At 56.3% G+C, this 22640-nt stretch overlaps 8 protein-coding genes across 8 annotated transcripts; 5 read left to right on the forward strand and 3 right to left on the reverse strand.

Moving 5' to 3' along the window:
* Positions 1 to 342: 342 nt before the first annotated feature.
* JN550_003260 (uncharacterized protein) lies at positions 343 to 1330 on the forward strand (the record flags this gene model as incomplete). Its single annotated transcript, XM_049314644.1, has 2 exons — positions 343 to 512; positions 607 to 1330. 2 exons carry the CDS (start codon positions 343 to 345, stop codon positions 1328 to 1330), a joined length of 894 nt encoding a protein of 297 aa, XP_049174451.1.
* A 97-nt stretch (positions 1331 to 1427) lies between these two features.
* JN550_003261 (uncharacterized protein) lies at positions 1428 to 3164 on the reverse strand (the record flags this gene model as incomplete). The annotated part of the gene is made up of 1 exon (XM_049314645.1): positions 1428 to 3164. The coding sequence occupies one exon, from the start codon at positions 3162 to 3164 to the stop codon at positions 1428 to 1430; it is 1737 nt and encodes a 578-aa protein (XP_049174452.1).
* Positions 3165 to 4134: 970 nt separating this feature from the next.
* JN550_003262 (uncharacterized protein) lies at positions 4135 to 4846 on the forward strand (the record flags this gene model as incomplete). The annotated part of the gene is made up of 2 exons (XM_049314646.1): positions 4135 to 4378; positions 4560 to 4846. The coding sequence occupies 2 exons, from the start codon at positions 4135 to 4137 to the stop codon at positions 4844 to 4846; spliced, it is 531 nt and encodes a 176-aa protein (XP_049174453.1).
* Positions 4847 to 5272: 426 nt separating this feature from the next.
* On the reverse strand, positions 5273 to 6473 carry JN550_003263 (uncharacterized protein; the record flags this gene model as incomplete). Its single annotated transcript, XM_049314647.1, has 2 exons — positions 5273 to 5895; positions 5963 to 6473. 2 exons carry the CDS (start codon positions 6471 to 6473, stop codon positions 5273 to 5275), a joined length of 1134 nt encoding a protein of 377 aa, XP_049174454.1.
* Positions 6474 to 7065: 592 nt separating this feature from the next.
* On the forward strand, positions 7066 to 9953 carry JN550_003264 (uncharacterized protein; the record flags this gene model as incomplete). Its single annotated transcript, XM_049314648.1, has 4 exons — positions 7066 to 7213; positions 7420 to 7769; positions 7834 to 9772; positions 9829 to 9953. The coding sequence occupies 4 exons, from the start codon at positions 7066 to 7068 to the stop codon at positions 9951 to 9953; spliced, it is 2562 nt and encodes an 853-aa protein (XP_049174455.1).
* Positions 9954 to 12110: 2157 nt separating this feature from the next.
* On the forward strand, positions 12111 to 12625 carry JN550_003265 (uncharacterized protein; the record flags this gene model as incomplete). Its single annotated transcript, XM_049314650.1, has 2 exons — positions 12111 to 12185; positions 12395 to 12625. The coding sequence occupies 2 exons, from the start codon at positions 12111 to 12113 to the stop codon at positions 12623 to 12625; spliced, it is 306 nt and encodes a 101-aa protein (XP_049174456.1).
* An 841-nt stretch (positions 12626 to 13466) lies between these two features.
* On the forward strand, positions 13467 to 15337 carry JN550_003266 (uncharacterized protein; the record flags this gene model as incomplete). Its single annotated transcript, XM_049314651.1, has 2 exons — positions 13467 to 13642; positions 13699 to 15337. The coding sequence occupies 2 exons, from the start codon at positions 13467 to 13469 to the stop codon at positions 15335 to 15337; spliced, it is 1815 nt and encodes a 604-aa protein (XP_049174457.1).
* A 934-nt stretch (positions 15338 to 16271) lies between these two features.
* JN550_003267 (uncharacterized protein) lies at positions 16272 to 19981 on the reverse strand (the record flags this gene model as incomplete). The annotated part of the gene is made up of 2 exons (XM_049314652.1): positions 16272 to 16362; positions 16422 to 19981. The coding sequence occupies 2 exons, from the start codon at positions 19979 to 19981 to the stop codon at positions 16272 to 16274; spliced, it is 3651 nt and encodes a 1216-aa protein (XP_049174458.1).
* Between the last annotated feature and the right edge of the window lie 2659 nt (positions 19982 to 22640).

Here is a 22640-nt window from a genome sequence, read left to right on the forward strand (position 1 = left end):
CCACCACCACCACCACCACACAGCAACCTTGAAGCTCCCCACACAGCTTGAGCCTCCAGGGCCCCCGCCGAGGAACCGACGGAAGGTAACTGATGCCATTGGCTGGCCGCCTCAAGCCTCGAGGTAACTACCTGACTTCAGGCGCGAGATTCGGCTGGCTCCCCTGGCCTAGCCGCAACGAAGCCCATTTTATTTCCCGATGCGACTTCGCTTCCAGACATCCCATCCCACCCTGCCCGCATTTGCTACATTTTCTACTTCCACGACGAATACTGAATACTCTTCGACTATTGAAGCAGACCTTCTGTGATTCCAGGATACAGGAGCCAGCAAACATCCGCAATGGTCAAGAAGGGCTCGGTCCCAGACGCGTGGGAGGATGACGACTGGGAAGCCCGAGCAGACAAGGCCGCCGCCGAGCCCCCAGCTCCCGCCCCGGCTCCCGAGACCCTCAGCAAGAAGGAGAGGCTCGCCCAGCATGCCGAGCTGAACCGCAAGATATGGGAGTCCGCGTACGTTGTTCTTTCTTGTCCCCCCATGGCGCCGCCCCCCCCTCCACCTGGTAACCTCACACGTGCTTCCTTTGCTAACACGCTCGCCTCGCAGCCAAGAGCCGGACAACGGCGTACCCCTCCAGTTCCTCACCCACTCTCCCGCCCCGCCGCTGGCCCAGCCCTTCAAAGCGCCGATGCAGGTCCTGTCGCGGAAACCCATGATCGCCAGGCGCGGCGGCGGCGCGGCGGGGGGCATGGCCGGCCTGAGCATCCGGGACGACAGCGACGACGAGCAGGACACGAAGCCCCCGGAGACGCCCGAGGAGATCCGCGCACGGCAGCAGCGCGAGCGCGAGGAGAAGCAGAGGCGGTACGACGAGGCCCGGGCCAAGATCTTCGGCGCCAGCAACACCAACCCCGGGGCCGGCACCGGCGGCGGCGGCAGGGGCAACAGCGGGCGCAGCTCGGGCGCCAGCACGCCCGGCGCGGTAACGCCTCCCAGGTCCGGCAGCGAGCGGCGGGGCAGGGGCCGGGGCCGGGGCGCGCACCGAGGCCACAACAACGACCGCGGCGGCTCGGGGGACTACCAGAGATCCAAGGATGCCAGCCAGTTCGGGGGAGTCAGCCTGCGCGAGGAGGGGCGCCAGGGGAGCCACGGGCGGGAGCTGTTCGACCCCAGCTACGCGCCCAAGCCGGGCTTCGCGCTCGACAAGAAAGGGTCGACGCCGGGGTCGGGCAGATCGACCCCGCGGGACGACGAGCAGGCCTTCCGCGCGCCTCGTGGTCCGGACGGCGGGGGGCGGGGCGGCTTCGGGTTCGCGAGGCGCGGCGCGTGAGGGAGAGCGGGTGCAGTCAGACAGTCATGGTGATCTCTTTTTTTCAAGCTACATTGGATCTATGTAATTGGAGAAATGACATGCATGGTCTGCCGCATCACCAACCACCGCCTATCTTGCCAGCTAGTTGGACCACCCTTTCCGTGTCGCTGGGCTTGTCCTTGCCCACATCGCTGATGACCTCCCGATAGGTCGTCGTCACCAGTCTATCCATGTCTATGCCAGTTATGCTCGACCAATGCGCCAGGGTATCTCGGATATATGCTGCGGAAATGCCACCCACCACTTCTGTCCATGCAGGAGACCCACCCATCTCCACGTCGGCCTCTGTTTCCTCGGCCGAAAAGTACGCCTCGTCAACCTCTGCCAGCCACTCCTTCTGCTCTTGGGGCCCGGACTTTGCTGCAATGCCCTTCCTCTCGACGACGATCGGATCGTCGACCTTGATCTGTCCTCCACCATTGGTGCAGCCGCCAGGACATGCCATCACCTCGACGTACTGGTACTCGAGCTGCTTGCGGGAGCCACCGATGGGCTTGCCACCGGGCATGCGCGACGGCCGCGCCGGCTTCAGCCTTCGGACGAGATTCTGGATGTTTCGGAAGCCGTAGTATTTGGCGGCCCTGAATATCGTCCGGCCGTCCGCTGACACCACGTTGTGCTCCACCACATCTGCATTGCGACCACGGATAGTGTCTATCCTCGACCCGGGATGCTGAGCTGCAACATACTGCAGCGCATAGTATAGGTTCCCGCCAGACGTACCGGCCGTGACTTCACGCTGCTGTTTCCGGCGTGTAGGGAACAGGAACTTGTGTAAGGTGGGCTCTGGGAAGGGTGTTATTTGGGAGGTCTTGGGAGGCTCTTGACCCAGACCGAAAAAGTCAAGACCCCTCGATTCCGTGAGCATCAGGATCTCCTTGCTGGTGATCACACAGTCAACATCCCTCACACCTCTCCCTGGATTTCCATCTCCGGCCCAGACCGAGTCCGTCAGTTCCTCTCGGCTGGCCTCGAGCTTCTTGTCGAAGCAAGGCATTACTGCCAAGTGCCAGATCCGATCCGGGGAGATGCCCAGCAGCTGACTGAGGGTGGTCTTCAGCAGAGTACCCATGAGCGCCTGTGGGGACTTGACCCTTGATAGATGAGGCAGGACATGGGGGTGTGTCTTTTCAGCATAGCATACCCACCCGGGGCAGCTGGCAGTAAGGATGGGCTTCGTGGCCCTGCCAGCACCTGCACCTGCTCCTTCGCTCAGCGCCTCTTCGGCACCAAGAACCAAGCAGGCTTCCCGGGCGGTGTTTGTATCTACAACCCAGGTGAAACCGTTGTTGTATTTTCCTCCCGACCTGAGCCCGGCATCCCCTCCGAGGAGATGGGCGATCATGTTTCCTGCCGCATGTTCTCCTATGCGCCCGCCAACCGCCGCGGCAAGGCTGGCTCGGGTCTGTGGACTGACGCTGGCAACGAACAGCTTGGCCTCGGGGTCCTCCAGCCCATCGACACTCCACTGGCCGCTCTCGCTCTGCCGCACCTGCAACCCCGGCGCCGAGTCCAGGAGACTCAGGACCTCACTGTGGCTCTGGAGGCTGACCAGGACGGCCTCGGCGGACGTGACGCACCCGGAGCAAGCGAGGCAGTCTGTGAGTGATATCTGTGCTGGGGCATTGCCATTGTTGGCGGCCGAGGATGGATGGCCGTCGAGGATGACCTCGTGCTCGAGGGCTTCGTCGCTTGGTGGGGGCGGGGCGGGCAGGGTCTCGACGGGCTTAATGCAGGCGACGCCGGGCGAGATGAAGTCGTTCAGATCGTCGGCCGACAGGATGGCTGACATTGTGCTGGCGAACCTGACCAGGCAGGCGAACGGGGGGGCCGAGCCGTTGGTGGGCGGTCGCCGCGCGAGGGCAGGCAAGAGACTCGTTCGTTCAGGCCGCTGCCGTTGAATGTCCTTGCGCCAGAGTATTCCGGGAAAAGCGTTTCGGTTGCTGTTCAGCGAAGAGTTATGGCCCGTGTTGTGGAATAAGCCCTTTGAGGTACAGTGGAAAGGCGTGTAGTGCAGCAAAATAAAGTGGTCAACCCCCCAAAAAGATGTCTGTCCAGTCAGATGGGCGGAAATGCGCAGTCCACGTCGCGATGCCCCGTTGCTTTGAAATGCAATGCGATTTTTTGGCCCTGCGAAATCGGTCGTCTGTCAGCCTCTAGTGCAGCGTGGCGACCGCGGGGTGTATGGCCTAAGCTGGAAAGGGACCCTACTGTGTAGGGGAGGGCATGGGGGCCCAGAAGCGGCGCAAGCCGAAAACCAGGGTCGAGGGGGCCGCCGAATGGGCGCTGGACCAATCAGATAGCCACTGCCGCTGGGTGCTGCAGGCGCTGGCTCCATGACGTAGCGCTGGCGCAAACATGAGAGGTCAGGGAGGTCCCCGGACTGCCGGCGGCTGGGCGGTGCGGTACAGACGGATGGATCTCCAGGGCTCTGTCAGTTCTGTGTCGATCGACAATCGATGAGGCTCAAGGGAGCGCAAGGGGAAAGCTTGTACCCCCGGTTCTCGTTCTCCTCCTAGACGGCAGCCCTGTCTTCCAGGTTGAGCTGCAGTAGGCGCATGTGAAGGTTCTCCCGGCTAGAAAGAGCCACCGTCTCCCTCGCCCACTCTCGTTCCTCGAAGACAGATCTGGAACTCTTTCTCTCTCCCACCACTCTTCCCAGAAATATATCTGCCCGTCTTAGTTGCTGTCGGCCAGGACCATCTCCGTGGGAACAACACCTCCGAACACGCAACCGTAGCCAAGATAAAGAGAAGGAAAACATGGACGTCGTCTCGAGCTACAGCTTCGCCTCGCTGCTATGGCACGCCGTCCAGGGCGTGCCGCTCGTCGTCTGGCCCCAGGCCATCAACGGCCTGCTGACCATCGACGATAACGCCGGCACCATGCGGCCGTCGAGCGAGGTCGAGAACTACTTTGCGCGGTCGCTGGGCTGCGCGCTGCTGGCCCTGGGCGCGGTCACCGTCTTGCTGACGGGGGCGCTGCCGCTGACCAGCATGGTCGAGAGTGAGTAATTGTGCTATCGGATGGATCTAAAATCCCCGTGGAGGACCTGTTTGCTGCTGTACCTATGCCTGGCGGTCAGAGTCCACAGCCCACAGCGGACGAGCTTCGCGGAGGACTGATTTATGACAATGGAAGATGTCGCAATATTGGGACCAATACACTGACATGCAACCTGCCCCAGCACCCACCGACGCCATCTCGCCGTACGCGACGGCGACGATCCTCATCACGACGCTGCACCACGGCTTCAGCGCCTTCTACTGCTGGGCCAAGTACAACGAGACGGACCAGACGGGGTTCGTGCTAGGCTTCGGCGGCAGCGCCGCCCTGGCGGCCTTCGGGCTGTGGTGCCTCTTGTTCGGCGGCGACAAGGCGCGGATCAGCAAGCGAACCGGGGCCGACAAGCGGACAAGCGGTTTCCCGTTCAGCAACTCGGAGGCTGAGAAGCGGAAGAAGAAGGGGCTCTGAGGAGACGATCCTGGGCAATGCTAGTATTGACCAAGAGTCTCAATGCAGCAACATGTCACGTTTTTATGAGCTTAAGAGCTGAGCAGTCTTTCTGTTGCTGTATATTGAGCAAGTCCCTGGTATCTAATTCATGAACACGCACACACTCTTTTTGCCTGTGCCTCTCTGCCTTTAACCCTGAACGCCGAGCCGTAGACCCTGAATTACAAACCTGACGAGAAGACACCTTCGTCCGCTTAGAATAATAGATGTTGGCAGTGTTACAATGACGCAACGGAATAGACCCCCCTATCGCCTTCGATTTTGACCTCGAGACATTCGATGATGTGGGGCATACCGATATGGTGAAAAGGTATAGTCCCTAAGAGTCTTTTCGCCCTTCCAAGTGGTGGGCTTGACAAAAGGTTTCGACCACCGGCGGGCGTTCTAGTCCGAGGCAACCGAAATCTCCTTTCCCTTGCTCACAACCACCTCTTCGACGGCCTCTTCGCCCTCCTGGTCCGTCTCCTCGGGATCGCCCGCGGCGTCCTTGGACTTGATGGCGCTGCCCACCTGGATGTCGGCGGCACCGCTGAGCACAGCGTGCCGGCGCTGCCACCAGTCGACCTCGACCTTCTCCACCTGGGTGAGGAGGACCTCCTTCTCGAGCCACTCTTGCCGGTACAGCTCTTCCAGGTCTTTGCACTGCTCGCGCAGGACGGCGCCCTCCTCGCTGGCCCACTTGACGTTGGCCACGCACAGCCGCCAGAGCGACTCCATGTCCATCTGCAGCTCCTTGCTCGTGAAGCCTTGCTGTTCCGTCAACGCCGTGAAGAAGTCCGAGCCGATGTCCTCGCTGTCGCCGCCGTCGTCAAAGGACGAGTCGTTACCGGCCGAGTGGGATTGGGGCGTCTTGAGGACGATCTTGAGCTTGCTTCCCTTGCCGTTGCCCACGTGGGACTGCTGCATCGACTTGGGCACGGGGTCGCTCGGGCGCAGGGCCTCGGTCTCGTGGACCGTTCGCATGTGTTTGGCGAGGGCATCGGATCTCGTAAACGCTCGGTCGCATTCTACTAAGTGTTAGTCCCTTCCAAACAGAGGCCATGCAGAGGGGCAGGGGTCCCAGGCCGCGCTCACCGGGCAGATAGCAGTAGAAGGGCTTCTCGCGAGTGTGGCTGCGCATGTGTGCCTTGAGCGCATAACCGCTGGCATGCGGCATGCTTTTCCTAGGACATCCGATCCATTCGCACGTGTACCGCTTCTGGCGACTCTCGATGTGGTCGTTGTGGATGTGCTCGACGAGGTTGTCCATGTTGCCCTGGTCGCCGGCGTCGCAGCCATCCCAGGCGCAAACCGTCACCTGCTCCTGCGCCTCCTCCTCGTCGAGCTTGGCGTTGATGGGCGAGTTGGGCACATCGCCCTCGGTGTCTGTGGAGATCTCGCCTTCTAGTTCGGGCTCGGCCTCGGCGTGCTCGGGCTCGACGTGGACGGAGGACGAGGCGCGCGAATCGTCTCCCAGCTTCTGACGCTTCGACGGCGGCAGCGCGGGCTCATCGGGGACGGGCGAGTCGTAGTCGTTCTCTGGCTCTGGCGAGTCGGACGAAAGAGAGCTTATTTCTGACGACGAGGACTCCGAGAGCAGCACCATCTTGACTAACGGTAGGGAGTTGGCTGTAGGACGAGGTTTGGGTGGATGGCCGCGTGTCTGAACGCTCGAGGTCTTCGCTGAACAGGCGAGTCTAACGTGGCGATGACTTGGTGATGGCCTGTAAGGACAGAGGAACGGCTCGTGCCGATCTAGATGGGCCTTGCGTCACGCAGCGCGATCAATGGAGTGAACTGTCTGTGAATCGCGGAAAGATGCTGGAGCTGGCATTCAATGAATGGGAGCATGTTCAGTGGCGGTCCAGAACTGTAGAGCCAGCTGCCAGCGGCTGTTCAGCCTGAAGGCTTTCCACAAAACGGTTTAAACCCCGTATTTTGCGGTATTGTACGGTATTCACCTCCGTTCAAACGCCACTCGCAACTTCCCGTTATCAACCAAGTTCGCGCTCTCTTGACCCAGCTATTCGCAAGTATCCTAGACACAGGACAGTGGCATAACGACCGGGCTCCCGTGGCTTCCCAATGCCGCCTCGGGTTATTCGGCTGTCCTGCCCTGGATATCCGAGTGGGATGCTGTCGACTAACACTAGCGCACAGCCGAGTAACCAACCAGGGCACGGGCCTCCGGATGCTCCATGCTCTTCCCAGGTGGACCGAGAGATGGGCTGGGTTTCGCCGGTGCCCAAGACGGGGCTCAGTTATTTACGCTGTCAAGGTTCTGCTTGGGGCTGTGGTGGTCGCTCGGCCTGGCCTGCTGCTCCTGTGGGACCACCTTCGACGCCTGTAAGTTCTACCTAACCTGCTGCGTACTACCTGTTCGTACCTAACCCACTCCGTAAAATCCCCCTAAATGGTGCCTGGGCTGGGGCTGTGACATCACCCCCACCTTGACCTTGACCTTGCCCATCCCGACCCCTTCGCTCGCTGAGGCCATTCATCGCGCGAGGGAGCTTCTAGTGACCAGGTACTAATCTTGACCCCATCGCCAGCTGAGGGCATTCTCAACCACATCACTCTTCGGCCGGACATCACCATGGCGTCCCTGAACCTCTCGATCAACGGCGCTTCTATCCGATCCAGCTACCAGGGCGTCATCAACGCCTCTGGCGCCGGATCCTCCTCTACCTATGCCAACTGGGCCCTCTTCTCCGTCCAGGCCCCCTTGGCCAACGCCTTCCAGGACGCCGGCAACAAGGAGAGCATCCTGAAGGTCCAATCCACCGGCGAGGGCGAGTTGGAGGAGCTGCTGGAGGACTTCAACGAGGGCCGCGTCCAGTTCGCCTTCCTGAAGGTCAAGGACCCGAATACCGGCCTCCCCAAGTATGCCCTGATCGCATGGGTATGTCCACCCCCCGTCTGAGACGTATGCGTCGCGCGGCACTCACTAATCGTCAAACAAACAGTGCGGCGGCGGCGTTCCCGAGAGGACCAAGGGCTACTTTACTAGCCACCTCAACGCCGTCTCCAAGGTGCTCCACGGCTACCACGTTCAGATTACCGCTCGGTCAGACACGGACATCGAGCCTGCCAACATCCTCCAGAAGATCTCGGATGCCTCTGGCGCCAGGTACACCGCTGGCGGCAGCGCTCCCGTCAAGTCGTCAGCAGCTCCGCCCCCGGTCAAGTCCAAGCCCGTATTCCCCACCACCTCGAGCTCGACCATCTCCTTCAACCCCATCGTGGCCGCCCGTAATGCCCAGTTGCGCCAGAAGACCGACGACGACGGTTGGGGCGAAGATGCACCCCAGGTCAACCGCGACAGATTGGAGAAGGTCGAGTCCGCTTACAAGCCCACCAAGGTCGATATAAACGCTCTGAGAAGCCAGGCCCAGCCCTCCCGCTACAACGGGGGCCAATCCCAAGACGACGACAGACCAGGCGTAGTCAGAGGCGCATACCAGCCCGTTGGCAAGGTCGACATTGCCGCCATCCGCGCGGCTGCCAAGGAGAAGCCGGACGACAGGCCGACCACCGTCAAGGGTGCCTATGAACCTGTTGGCAAGGTCGACATTGCCGCCATCCGCGCCCGCGCGAAGCCCTCGGAACCCGCCCAACGCGACGAGGCACCCGAGCCACCGAAGCCCGTGTCAGAGCGAAGCGCTGCATTCACCCCATCGGAGCGCATCACGGAGCTTCCCAAGCCCAAGGTCGCAAAGAAGTTTGGCGGCGCATCCTCGTTCCAAGGCACCAAGCCCCTGAACCCTGGCGGGTTTGGCCTGCTAGGCCCTTCTGGCGCCCCTACGGAGATCCAGGTCGGTTCAGCGGGACGGTCCTTCGCAGCTGCCAGTGGAAAGACCCCCGCCCAGCTCTGGGCAGAGAAGAAGGCAGCCCAGGCTGGCGGTGGCGCGCCCGCCGTCAGCCCGCCGGTCACGTCGCCCATCGCACCTCAGACGAGCGGCCAAGCTGGCTGGCAGAGCGGATACAGCGGCAAGAGCTGGGCTCCTGTCCAGACTGGAGGGTACGCGCGTGGAATCCCCGGCCAGAAGACCGGCGAGACGGTGGGCAGCCAGGGATCGGTCGAGCCTGAGGCCAAGCCGGAAGGAGTCAGCTCTATCAAGGACCGTTTCAAGGGCGCTGCCCCCATTGGCGTTGCCGCTGGAGCGGGTGCCGGTATCGGTGCAGCAGCAGCCTACGCAGCCCACGAGGATCAACAAGAGGAAGAGGACACCGCACCCCCGCCGCCGCCGCCTGCCGCAAGCAGACCCGAAGCCCCTTCGGGTGGATTCGCGTTGCCGGGCATGCCTCCTCGGCCGCCGCCTGTCACTGACGAGGAAGAGGAAGAGGAGGAGCCTGAGCCGATTAAGGTTGCAATGCCCGTTGCCCGCGGTCCCGAGCCCGAGATTGAGCCCGCCGCCGAACCCCCTCGCTCTTTACCTGTCCGCTCCCTCGCCGAAGAGGCGCCCAAGGAAGAGGACCTGCCTGAGGAGGAAGATGCCTACGACCCTCGTGCTGCCGGTACCGCGGTCGCCGAGCAACAGTTCGGCGAAGAGCCTGTGGCAGACGCGTCTGGTGCTGCAGGTGGCAAGCGTGCCCTAATTCAGTATGACTACGAGAAGGCTGAGGACAACGAGCTCGAGCTCCGCGAGGGAGAATATGTGACTAACATCGAGATGGTGGATGAGGACTGGTGGATGGGCACCAACTCTGCCGGCGAGAGCGGTCTTTTCCCCTCGAACTACGTTGAGCTGGTAGATGACGATGAAGCCGCAGCTCCTACCGGTGCCGTGCCCCCGCCCCCTCCTCCTGCCGCTGCGGACCCCGAGCCCGAACCGGAGCCGGCGGGCGATGCCGGCGGCGCAACGGCGACAGCCCAGTTCGACTATGAAGCTGCAGAAGACAACGGTACGTCCCAACTTGTCCGTAGCAGTCAGGAGCATGCAACTAACTCGATATTACAGAGCTGAGCTTCCCCGAGGGTGCCAAGGTCACGAACTTGGAATTCCCCGATGATGACTGGTGGTTTGGTCACTACAATGGCGCGTCCGGTCTGTTCCCGGCCAACTACGTTGAGCTGGACCAGTAGAGTGACGCCCGAACTAAGACCGCCGAATTTGCAATGCGTTTCTAGACAAAATGGGACTCAAAGGTGAAGTACGCAGATAGTACTCCAAACACACAAACTTGACACTTCTACTCCAATCATGATGTTGTGACGCGCCAATGCTTTCTGGGAGCCTGTGAAGAGCATGCCCATGTTTGAGCAACCAGTCAATCGATCCACCTTGGCTGTATACATTTTACTGGAAACAGCTTGCATGTGTATACGCTGCAAAGCCACGGCACCCCCATTCATGTCAACGCGTACCGCCTCGGAAAGGAGTCTTGTTTCTCAACCGCACCAGCCAGTAGGTTAGAAGTGCCACAGCCGCCGCCGCCGCCTGCTTGCGAAAGCTCTGTGGCTGAGCAGAGAGTGACAGGTGCCACAAAAACGGGGAGAGGCTTGGCAGACTCCCGCCCGTCAAGCCCCCAACTTGGGCTGGCCCAGAGCGTCCGTCCGCTGGGCCCAATCACACGGCGTCGCTGCTTCCCCCATGGGTACGTACCGTTCTGCGTTCCAAAAGATTGGCCTGGGTCGGGCTGCGAACGCGGGTCCGGCTAAGTCGGCACTGGGTTCGATGCCAAGCCCTTTGTGCAGATGCTTGAATGGTTTGGGACTTGGTGAGCGCCGGTCCACCAAAGATCTCGGTATATCCGACTGCTGAGCCGCAGGGAGGGCGAGAGAGCGAGAGAGAGTGTGTGAGAAAGAGAGGCAAGGGTAAGCCTCAGAGAGCCTGGACTGATCTGAACTCTGCCAGAGGCTTTTTTTCGTACGGCCGCTTGGGCATGGGCGGGTTAGGTTTGGCGTTAGTGGTTGGCTTATTAGTTCGGTCGAGGCAGAAGGCTCTCTTGGGATTGACCTGTTGTGCAAAGGGGTGGGTGTGTAACGGTGATTTGTGAATCGGTTATTAACCACGGCTTCCACGGCATGGGGGTTTTCGAGCTCAATCAGAACGGTAAATGGGAGATGAAGAAGCGCAATGCCAGCGTACGACTGGGCCCGACTTGGCCGAAAGTCTAAATGTCGAAGTGGTCGATGATACAATCATGCATTCACACGTACCAACAGATCCACGATAGCTACAGTAGCTAGCTGCTAGACTATTACTGCTACGGTAGCTCGTAAACCTGTGAGTTACACACTTGCCGAAGCTGAGCCACGTTTGTCCTGTTGGTTTGGTGACGACGAAGATTCACACGTAACTTGAGGCGAGAGGCATGTAACTACTGTTGGCAAGAAGCGGTGGCTGAAGAGTCCTACCTAGTCGTCACCTGGCCTCCAAATGCAGAAGTATCAGCTGGCGAGCTTCATCACCGGGTGCATCGAGAGGGTCGGACTGGCTGGCTGGCTGGCTGCTTGGGTGCGTTTCGTTAGCTAGCTCACTGGGCTGCCCACTAGGTAAGTAAATGAGACGGGTTGGGATGGTGTGGAGTTCGAGCAGACGCATCATCTGCGGATTCCAGCCCCAAGGAAACAGATCCCAGACTCCGGCACCAGATTGCCATTGGGCCTGCCGCCACTTGCCTGCATACCTAATAACTAAGGGACCTTTCCTGGGGTTCCCAAGGGTTCCCGAGAGAGACACAAGGCCTGACAGGCACACCCCTCCACACGCTGCTGAAACTCGGAGGGCGATTCGACGCTGCATTCTGCATTCTGTCCATCTCTCGGGGGCCTCCTCCAATCCAAACCCTCTGCGGCACTCCGGGCCTAGCTCTCACTCACCTAACCATCCTTCCTTTTCCACCCTCTCACCTCTTCCTTTCGCATCTTCCATAACCTACTTGCACACCCGTCGTCCTCTGTTTCCTTGCCAAGCCCGTCTCACTGGTCGCATTCACTAGGAGCGTGCTCAAATTGCCGTATCTCGAGGTCGTCAGGGAGAAAAGGTACGTGGTTCCTGTGTCCAGCCCGAGTCCCCCCGGACGCCAGTTCTTGGCTAGCCCCAGAGCGACAACGGGACGATGCCTCCCAGAACTCTTGGCTCTCTTCCTTCGCTCGCTCTTGGCGAGCCTTGCATACTCTACACATCAGAATTGCGCCAGAACGTCACACAGAGAGAGCTATATCGTCGCAGCCCAAAACATCATCTATTAGTTCCGCGCCGCTGACTAGAATCGCCTCCAGTCTCGCGACAGAACAATGGCATCGCAGCAGTACTACAACCAAGGCCCTCCTCAGGGCCAGGGTGGCTACTACCCGCAACAACCCGACCCTGTACGTACACCACAGAATGGCTTCCCACGCGCGAGCCCTTGTTGTCGCACCACAGCGCAGCACAACAAAGCACTTCTTCACGCATCACCGATGTTCCCTATCGTCGCAACCACTTGCAATCATCACCAGCCGCACTAGATCAGCGACCCGACCTACTTTACCCACAGTCTAACAGATATGGGCCAACCATGCTGACTCGTAGTGTTTAGGCTTACGGTCCCCCCCAGGGCCAGTATGGTCCTCCCCAAGGCCAATACTACAATCAGGGTCCTCCCCAGGGCCAGCCTCAGATGGGTTACTACCAGCAGCAGCCCCCGCCTCAGCAGAAGCAGAAGGGTGGTGGTAACTGCTTGACCGCCTGTCTGGCAGCGCTGTGCTGTTGCTGCGTGTGCGAGGAGGGATGCGAGTGCTGCGCCGACTGCTGCGAGCTGTGTCTATAAGAGAACGAAACTGAGCACGCGCAAGAGGTTTACAAGTCTTCGAGCATAATTGGCCGACATCGGATTTCAGCAGCATCGAGTGACGAGCCTCTCTTTGCGCGTCGGAACAGTCGCCTCGCCGGCTGTCCGAACAACGACATACAAACGTACAGCTCTCCTTTGTCACCAACATCAAGCCTCAAAACAAGGAAATGCGGCCTCGCTTGATTATTGCGCGCAGCGCAGTGCTTTTGTCAAGGGGTTAAGGAGAGAGATTTCTAGGGGGTTTCATCAAGTTAGGAGTCACCATGGTCCCTGCTTTCGGTACTTTTCCTGCCGCTGAATATAGTCTTGACTTTCTTTGGGCTTTTACCACGTCACCGATTTTGAACCCTTATTCTGTTGAACTGCTTGTGACGTATGGCGGATTCGAGATAAGCATAGCTGCAACGGCCTGCCGCTTGTTCCTGGCAGAGTCTTGGATTATGCCAAGGCTCAGAAAGCCTTGCGCAGGCATGGGACCTTTTGCGCACAGTGAGGCTGGCTGTTCTCATGCTCTCAATGGCTGATTCCAGCTCTTATGCACAGGACCTTTTGTCGAGAAACGCCATTGGTCTGCTGAAACCGAAAGTCCTCCACCAACCTTTCGGTGACGAGCGCCTATCTGCTAACATCTCTCTTCCCGCTCCTTCGCTTTAAGGAGCTGGACACATCGACTCCCTTCTCTTCCGCATCCTGACTTCGCCGGTGACTCAAACGGCCTGAATACCATCAGCCCCCCTCAATTTCTGGTAATTGTGACCACAAGACGCATTACGCTGTATTGCTTTCCTTTTAGCCCGTCGACCCTTCTACTGTCATGATGGATCTAGCAAGAGGCGTCAAAACAAATACCCCTGCCCCGCCACCAGCTCGGCATGCCACCTCGAATGACTGGGCGCGTTGGCGAGAGGAGCTCGCCCACCTATGGATGGTTGAGCATAAGACGCTTGAAGAAATACAAGACATCATGAGGCGCAGACATCAAAAAACTTTAAGGTGGGAAGACTCGCATGGCATGCGACCAAGTAACCCTGTGTGCTAATAGCGTCTAGCAAGAAGCCGCTCAAGACTCACTTCAAAGAATGGGGCTTTGGTAAAAACCTGAGTGGTCCTACCAAGGGTGCCATGCTCAGGATTCAACGTCGGCGCCAGGAGGTCGAGAACAAGCGCACCGAGTTCACCTGGAAAGCCCAGCGGGTGGCTCAAGAGAAACTCGATCGGTTTGCCAGATCTCATCAAGACCTCTCCGGATTCGCCGCAGCCACGCCCCCTGATGTCCAGTACTCAACACCTCCAGCCTTGGACGACGAACCTACAATGCAGACAGAACAATCCGGGTCAGGCGAGAACTCAGCTCTAGCGTCTTCTGGCGATGATCGGTCTCCGCCAGGGCAGTCTCAACCGTCGTCGAACGATATGGATGGGTATGATCAGACCTCTTTCTCCGGGCTCACGTGGCAAGCCGAACAAGCATACAATCCGGCTTATCAGATCCAAGAGTTCTCTGACTTGGGAGATATGTTTTTCTCCAGCCTTGGGGAAACATCGGCGGCTGGCTCCATCTTGCCACAGCCCTCGTATGAACTTTATAATCCCGATTGGAACATTGGTACTAATGCCGGGAATCCGGCATATTTTGAACTACCGGATAGTGATCCATGGCCCTCCGCGGTGCCAGGTATTCCTACTGCTACAGGAGGGTTTGGAGACAAACTCGATTCGTTCGATGGGATTTCCATGCCCGCTGTTGCCGATATACAGTATGGCATCAGCCAGTCCGTGACAAGGCCGTTGCAATATAGAATACCTACACATGGGCTAACTGAATCCTACTTCCCTGGCTTATACGGTGGTATTTCTGACGTTGATCATCTCAACAACGGCATGGTTCTCGACCCAGTTTCCCGGGCCTTTGTTGAACAACGACCCGAACCCTGGTCATTGAATCATTTCACCACCTCCATTCCTGGTACGAGCAGTCCTGGAGACTCGTCTCAGGGAATGGCGAACTGCCACGATCAAGACATTCCAGATGGGGTTAGCTTGGTGCGACGGTGCCTGCAAGAGGAGTTGGAACGGTGTCGGGCACAGTACGAGAGATACAACACGATGCTGGACGAGTTTGATCAACACCTTGGAAGAATGAAAGTCCCTCAGCGGTGCCTGCCACATAGAGGCACCTCGGATGTACTCGGCAGCACCATATTCAACCGCAGGGACCTCTTTACCCAGCACTGCAGGCGACTGGCGGAGGAGCGTATGCACTCTCAAAGCACCAACTGGGAAGATTGGAGTTCCAGCACATTGCAAGACCACCACGAGGCTGCTCGTCGTCCGCTCGAATCCACAATTGGAGGGGGATGGGGATGGGGATGGAGATTCCGCGGCGAGCACGAACCACGACGCCACGTTGAGGACCAAATCGGAGGCACAGAGCCAGCAAGAACTGAAAGCTCAGCATGCTTCAAGTGTCGCTGTGGTGATTTGTCTCAAGATTTCTATAGAAGTCACGGTCAAAACCCACACCGCCCTCTCGTTTTGTTCGACAAGTGGTCCTGCTGCCAATGCCTCAATATTAATTGGGCCTACCAGCTACACTTTCTTCTCATGGTCGCTCTGCTACTCCTTCGTCTGGGATGCTGGACCAGGATAAACCCCTTCGCCGCTTCCCATTACAATATATTCAACTAGCTTTGGCTGTCGAACGAGCATTTCGCTCAGTCGACAGCTGAGTGATAGCTGTATGTCTCCTACGAAGACAGCGAGCGAGCCAATGATGCTGTGTTCGTGCTACGGCCCATCTTTATTTGGAATTGGCCGAAGGTCACCGCCTGAATGGAGAGGCGGTGAACTTCGGAGAATTCCAAACAAATATGGGCCGTAGCACGACTATAAGCAGAGCATAGGCCTGACTTCCGAGTCTCGTGTTTGGTTATTGCAAGCGGGTGCATTGTATTGTGTTTTTCTGTTGGGAAAGGCGTTTGGCGCGTTACATGGTTGGATACTCCATATTTGATTCTCTTATTGTAAGATCGGCTACCATAGGCCAAAAGGAAATATAAACTATGGATAAACACTCATACCGATCGCGAAGATGCGGTGGTGGACTGCTTTGACACCGAAAGTGTCTATAAACAGTGGTCGACTCCGATCTATCATGTTTATATATGCTCATGATTATAGCGGTAATACTATCCAAGTGGATGCTGACTTACGACAGCCCAAGACTTCTCGTCGGTAGCTCCGTACGCATACAAGGCTGATATGCCTATATACACCCAGGATACCTTCCTTCACCTCATAGACAAGAATAATGACTAGAACATAACATTACCTGTATCCTATCACTACAGCAACAGCATATCATGTGCAGCAGAGTAGTAGAAAATCTTGGACGACATAAAAAAAGAGCACAGTGACTGGAAGCCGGTGATCGTACACAATTAATCGTGAAAAGATAGTGTCTATTGTAGATGAAAATGTATCGATCCGATTTTCTATTAAATCACCCCAGATCTAAATAACCGTGGTTGTTTCGATAAACCACGTTGAACGAGTAAAATCTCGAAGCAGAATGCGAAGTACTGTCACTGCAATGTAAAGGAGCGTGCTACATAATGAATGTTTATCGACAGAAGGACACCTCATCGGACTCGAACGTGCACCGGTAAGGCGAGACACACACTGTAGGACCGGTGTAGCCGAGGCCGCCACATCTGGAATGCCATGTTAGTGAGATGATACCAAGATTAAGGGTTGTGACTCTTTTGCTTACACTCCGAAGTGTGGCACAGCGGTCGCAGTAGGCTGGCTTGCGGTAACAGTCGCAACGACTGTCAGTGTCGCCGAGACGGTCACAGTAGCTGTAACAGTCGAGACTGGCGCTGTTGCCGTGACGGTGACTGTGACCAAAGACGGGATGGCTGACGATTCCGGCGGGGCAGTGGTTGTCGGGACTACTTCAGTACTCTCGGTCATGGCGGTGGTCGAAGTCGCCGTCGGGGTAACCTCAGTGGTCAACGTGGTAGCTGTGGCATCAGTGATGGAAGTCGACTCAACCGCGGTAGAAGTTGTCTCGGTCGTTTCAGACGAAAGTGTCGTCGTGGTGCTGACAGTAGGAGCAGCAGAGGTAGTGCTAGTGTCCGCAGTCGAGCTTACCTCCGTACTGGTTGGCAGAGACGTATCAGTAGTCGAAGGACCAGTGGTTTCGACCGAGGAGCTGATCTCTGTTGAAGAAGGCCCCTCGGTGGATGTGCTGGTTTCGGGCGTCGTGAAAGAGCCTTCAGTAGTGGTAGCCAGGGACGTAGATGTTGCTTCCGTCGACGAGACGTCAGTGCTAGTCGAGATGTCCGCTGTAGTCGACACGTCAATTGTTGTAGAGACGTCAGTAGTAGTCGAGACATCGGTAGGAAGAGTGCTAGATGTTGAGGTGTCTGTAGTAGTTGAGACATCTGTAGGCAGAACGTCGGAAGTCGAACTTTCCGTGCTCGTCGAGACCTTAGTGCTTGTAGTAGACACTTCAGTCGACAGAATGTTCGAAGTTGAGACGTCCGTGGTGGTCGAGATCTCAGTACTTGTCGATGCATCAGTAGGCAAGATGATAGAGCTCGAAGCATCTGTAGTAGACACATCGATGCTAGTTGAGGTCTCAGTGGGCAAGACATTTGAGGTCGACACGTCGGTGGTAGTGGTGGTAGAAACGTCGCTGGTCGATGCCTCAGTGCTAGTCGAAGCTTCAGTGGTTGGCGCCTCAGTGCTGGTGGAAGCCTCAGTGCTGGTCGAGCTCTCAGTAGGCAAAACGTTTGAGGTCGAAGCCTCAGTGCTGGTCGAGCTCTCAGTAGGCAAAACGTTTGAGGTCGAAGCTTCAGTGCTGGTGGAAGTATCAGTACTGATTGACACCTCAGTAGTTGACACCGTGCTGGTTGGCACTTCAGTACTGGTGGAAGTCTCAGTACTGGTTGACACGTCAGTAGTTGACACGTCTGTGCTTGTTGGCACTTCAGTACTGGTGGAAGTCTCAGTACTGGTTGACACTTCAGTAGTTGACACCTCTGTGCTGGTTGACACTTCAGTGCTGGTGGAGGTCTCAGTACTGGTTGAAACTTCAGTAGTTGACACCTCTGTGCTGGTTGACACTTCAGTGCTGGTGGAGGTCTCAGTACTGGTTGAAACTTCAGTGCTGGTGGAGGTCTCAGTACTGGTTGACATTTCAGTAGTTGACACCTCTGTGCTGGTTGACACCTCAGTGCTGCTTGATGCCTCTGTGCTGGTCGACACCTCAGTGGTGGTTGAGGCTTCAGTACTGGTGGAAGTCTCAGTGCTGCTTGACACCTCAGTGCTGCTTGAGGCTTCAGTAGTTGATACCTCAGTGCTGGTCGACGCCTCAGTGGTGGTTGAGGCTTCGGCGCTCGTCGACAGGTCAGTAGTAGTCGAGACGTCGGTGGGCAGAACGTTCGAGGTCGAAACCCCAGTACTGGTTGCCACTTCAGTGGTTGACCCTTCAGTGCTGGTTGAAACGTCACTCGTGGTTGATATATCAGTGGGCAAGGCGCTTGAAGTCGAGATATCAGTAGTAGTTGATGCTTCAGAAGTAATTGATCCTTCGGAAGTAGTTGATCCTTCGGTAGTAGTTGACGCTCCAGTGCTGGTCGATACCTCAGTAGGCAGGACGCTCGAGGTCGACGCTTCAGTGCCTGTGGATACATCTGTGGTACTTGATACCTCCGTGCTAGTCGACACCTCAGTGCTGGTCGACGCTTCAGTACTCGTCGTTGAGACCTGAGTGCTGGTTGATACTTCTGTGCTGGTTGATACTTCTGTGCTGGTTGATACTTCTGTGCTGGTTGATACTTCTGTGCTGGTTGACGCTTCGGTGCTGGTAGATGCTTCGGTGCTGGTTGTTGAGACCTCTGTGCTGCTTGAAACTTCCGTGCTTGTCGGCGCTTCGGTGCTGGTTGATACTTCATTGGTAGTAGAAACACCGGTGGGCAAGACGCTAGAGGTCGACGTGTCAGTGCTAGCCGCCAATTCCGTGCTGGTAGACGTTTCTGTGGTGGTTGAGATAGTGCTGCTTGATACTCTAGAAGTAGTCGATCCGTTGGTGGTTGCTGTGGTTGTCGAGACGTAAGTGGGATAGACGTTAGAAGTCGAAATGTCAGTAGTGATGGAATTACTCTTGACTGACGATGAGGTTTCTGTAGTCTCAGTGTTGGGAGCAACAGACGAGGATGAAGATCCAATCTCGCGCGTTGAGGTGGTCGGAATAGGTGATGTCCGGCCAGAAGACGTTCTCAAGGTGGTCGAGGTTGTCAGAGTGGTTTTTGGATGAATCTTTCCGGTCAGGCACTTGTAGATAAGTTCCAGCCATTCGAGATCTCTGTACACCTGTGAAAGGTCCCAGAGTAGTACTCCACCAAAGTTGCTGAACCGCTTAGCATATGCGATGAGAGCAATGAGTTGTTCACCATCAACACGATTGGAGGTGCTAGCGCTCAAGCCTACAAAGATTCTGACGTTCTTGTTCGGAGAGACATATCGTGCGTAGTCGTTCCATACTTTCAGATTGAACTTAGGCTGATTCAAGGAGCGGATATAGTTCTTCGCGCCACACTGGCCGTTTGTGAATTGAACAATGATCAAGTCCAGGTAAACTTTGGAAAGTACTTCCGTCATGGCGTCGCTCGGGAAGGTACATTGCGGGGAGGCAGAGAGAAACAATTTCTGCATCGCCGAGGCGCCAGAGCTGAGCATGTTGAAGTTTGCAAAGTTCGAGTGCAGGTTGTTCTTGTCAATGAGCTCACGCAACTTCTGGGCAAAGGCATAGTAGTTCTTGCCCTTCTTAGGGAAGTTCAAGTCGAAGCCATCGACGACCGCGCTGCGGAAGGGGCGTTTGGGTGTGTTGATAGAAGGCCCGAATAGCTTGAAGATGTTCTTGGCAGCGGCTTCTGCGGAAGCAGCACTGGGGAACCCTTTTTCTCTATAGTCCGGTCCTCCTATGGCGAGCGTGATGGATTTTCCATATCTCTGTTGGCAGATCTTGATGTCTTCCTCCAGACCAGGGTAGTAGAGAAGGCTTGAACCCTGGGTCTGGGCGTTGGTGCCGGGTTGCGCGATAGATAGGACAGGGGTCAAGATGCCAGACAAGTAAGCGATTGGGATAATGTTGACCTCAGTGTTGGCACAGTATTCTTGCAGTCGTACTTGCGAATCTGACCCACCAGCAAGGTTTGGACCGAAAGGAATGGCGACATTGACTTGTGAGCGGGGGGAGTAACGAGCGTTGGCCCAAGGGGCGAAAGCGAGTGTGAGGATTGAAAAGAATGTGAGCCTTGCCATTTTGGCGGTTGGCTATATCAAGAATCTAGGTGCTTGATTTGTCTGTTACAAGTCATTTTGTGAATTTGCAGTAACTGGCTTCACTGCGTCTTATACTCTTCCAAAGCCAAGAATTTCACTATACCAGATCATACTCTCTTCAGCCTCAAAAAACTAGCTTGCCACAATCTGCAGCCACTTTTTGTCCAGCCTAAGCAATTTCCACAGGTTCACCGGCAACTTTCTGAAGATGTTGCTTTCTGAGCACGGGCGTTTCTTGGCACGCGGAACAAGGGCGGCTGGAATAGAGTTCAAGCCTGTAAGCGAGGTTGACAGTATAGCCAACCCGACGAACGTACAGATGAAAAGAAAGCTAGTCCGAGACAAGCATTGACTAGCTCAGCCTTGTCCTGCTCCCCTTGCAGCAAGCAAATGGCACCATGGTGACCTTATCAGTGTGCATCAGAGCCGCGGGGGAGTTGGGTGTGCTTGCTCCCACTTTGTGTGCCTTCTGCGTCAACTACCAACAGCATATGAATGACATTCACAGCGCGCCACCGTTCGGGGCAGCTGGAGGCGAGGCTTTCGCCACGGGATTGGCCAGACTACGGCGGTTTCCAATATATCCTGCGCAGCGATCCTTTTTCCAAGTCCGGCTTTCCCGAATAGCGTGACAACGGCTCTTGTGTCTGTCCCTTGCAGACCAGGAACCAGCCTCCCAGACTCTCTGGGAGAACTGTCCTCGTCGCTCATAGGAAGTTCTAGACTAGGCAATAAATAAACCAACGGGAGAGGGCTCTGGTCATATAACAAGCGAAAATACTACAGCCTCCCGCTTAATATCTGAGTCTACACCTTGTCGCATATAGAGTGCTGGGTTGGACAGTCCTCCGAAGCAACATAAAAGGTGACAACACCAGGAGCCGTCGGCCATAGCATAGCCGGAACAAGCCTAAACTTTGTTCCCTTATCTTGTCCTTATCCGTATTTCTACGATGAGGCATGTGCCTCAAAATGCAAATATTTTCAGGCGTCTGGCAGTCGCCTGTCTCAAATTGCCACTTCAGGGCGTACAACGGATGCAGAACCATCAAGACGCGTCGTACAGCCCTTAAGAATATATGCCCCAAGTCCATTTAGTACCGAGGCTAGTATCGCCTCGCGCGTTACGATAGACTCAGGCACAGTGAATGTGCAGCTGAAGCAGAACAAGCCCATTTCCATTTTGGGAGTTTTACTCGTAGCCTCAACTTTAACCTTGCCTTGAGTTGCCCAAATACATGTACATGCAAGGAACAATTGTTCCTTTCATAACCCCCATATCAACAGAACCTCCCGAGTTCTGCCGCGAATCTATTGGAAACGAGCACACTGCGCTGCTTTCACATATAAAACATGCCTATTGGTGTTTAAGTACCCTATTGCGCATTCATTTTCAATGCCGCATCGCGGACTTGATGCGATTTTTGTACATCCTGACGCAAGTCTGAGGTCCTAGAAGACTTGCTTCTAGACTGGGAATAAAAGCCTGGTTTCACTGCCTATTCGCAGCGGCTGTTTCCCGGCATTTAAGGGTTCCGACTGTCGGCATGAAAATGTGGCAGGTTGTAAGTGCCAAGCTTTGGTGGTACCACAAACCAGAGACAAGGCTGACACAAATTCAGCACCCGGCGGCCTGGGTGAAGAGCCGCTGTCGTTTGTAAGCCACGTGAGTGAGAAACCAGAGCGAGACATCTATGGAATAACGGCATACAGCCCGCAGATGTACTAGAAAACCGGACACAGCGAAATCAGCCATGCGCCACACCACAGGCCTCAACCAAATTTAGATGTGTCCGGTTTTCTAGTACCTTTGCATGACAGCTGAAGCGGGTCAAAGAAGCAAATGAAAAACACTCGGCAACTGCTAGAGTCGCAAGGCTGTATCAATGGTCGACTGCGGCTAAGCAGAATTGGCTGCTGGCGTGGTTCTCGACCTGGCGAAGACAGCGACTGCAACGCTTGAGGCTGTCTTCACCATGGCGTCACTCTTAATACACTCGAACGCAGGTTCGATTCTCTTGTGGCATGGATTCCGGTACAGCGAAACTGATAGGCTACTACATGACATCTATGGGCCTGAAGCGAAATGAAATGACATGAAGCCTATGCCTCTCTTGCATAGCAGTAACAGCGGTGGAATAGGACCTATGACTTCCCAATACTAGTTGCATGACTCATGTCTCTTATGGACATCACGTCCGAAACAAGGGTCGTCTTCGGCTAGGGTAGCCAGCCAATCCTTCAAATTCTAGCCAAGCCATGGAAGCTGAATGACGACACACGGACCGCATTGAACAGGAGTTAACTTCCGATGCCATATCCCGAAGTCGCCGAAAGGGATGCGAGCCAATCTGACACCTACCAGGATATGCTCTAATGCTTGCTCCATGATAAGCGGCGTGGAGAAGGTTTCAATCCACTCATCCCAGTGTACCGTTTATTGAGAGTTTCTGGGCTCGCCTTACATCCAACAAGTAATTCTCGCCGGACGGCGCCGTATTTCCTCGTGGTGTGTTAGTCATTCCTGTCATGACCACTCACCAAAGTACCCTGCCGTAAGACGGTCAACTTGGCTGCGTCAATATCAAGCTGGCCCACTGGGCATCACTGCTAACAACAGCACCAGAGGACTGATGAG

Source organism: Neoarthrinium moseri (genome assembly GCF_022829205.1).
Source record: "Neoarthrinium moseri strain CBS 164.80 chromosome Unknown scaffold8_Wmoseri_CBS_16480, whole genome shotgun sequence".
Classification (NCBI taxonomy): Eukaryota; Fungi; Ascomycota; class Sordariomycetes; order Amphisphaeriales; family Apiosporaceae; genus Neoarthrinium; species Neoarthrinium moseri.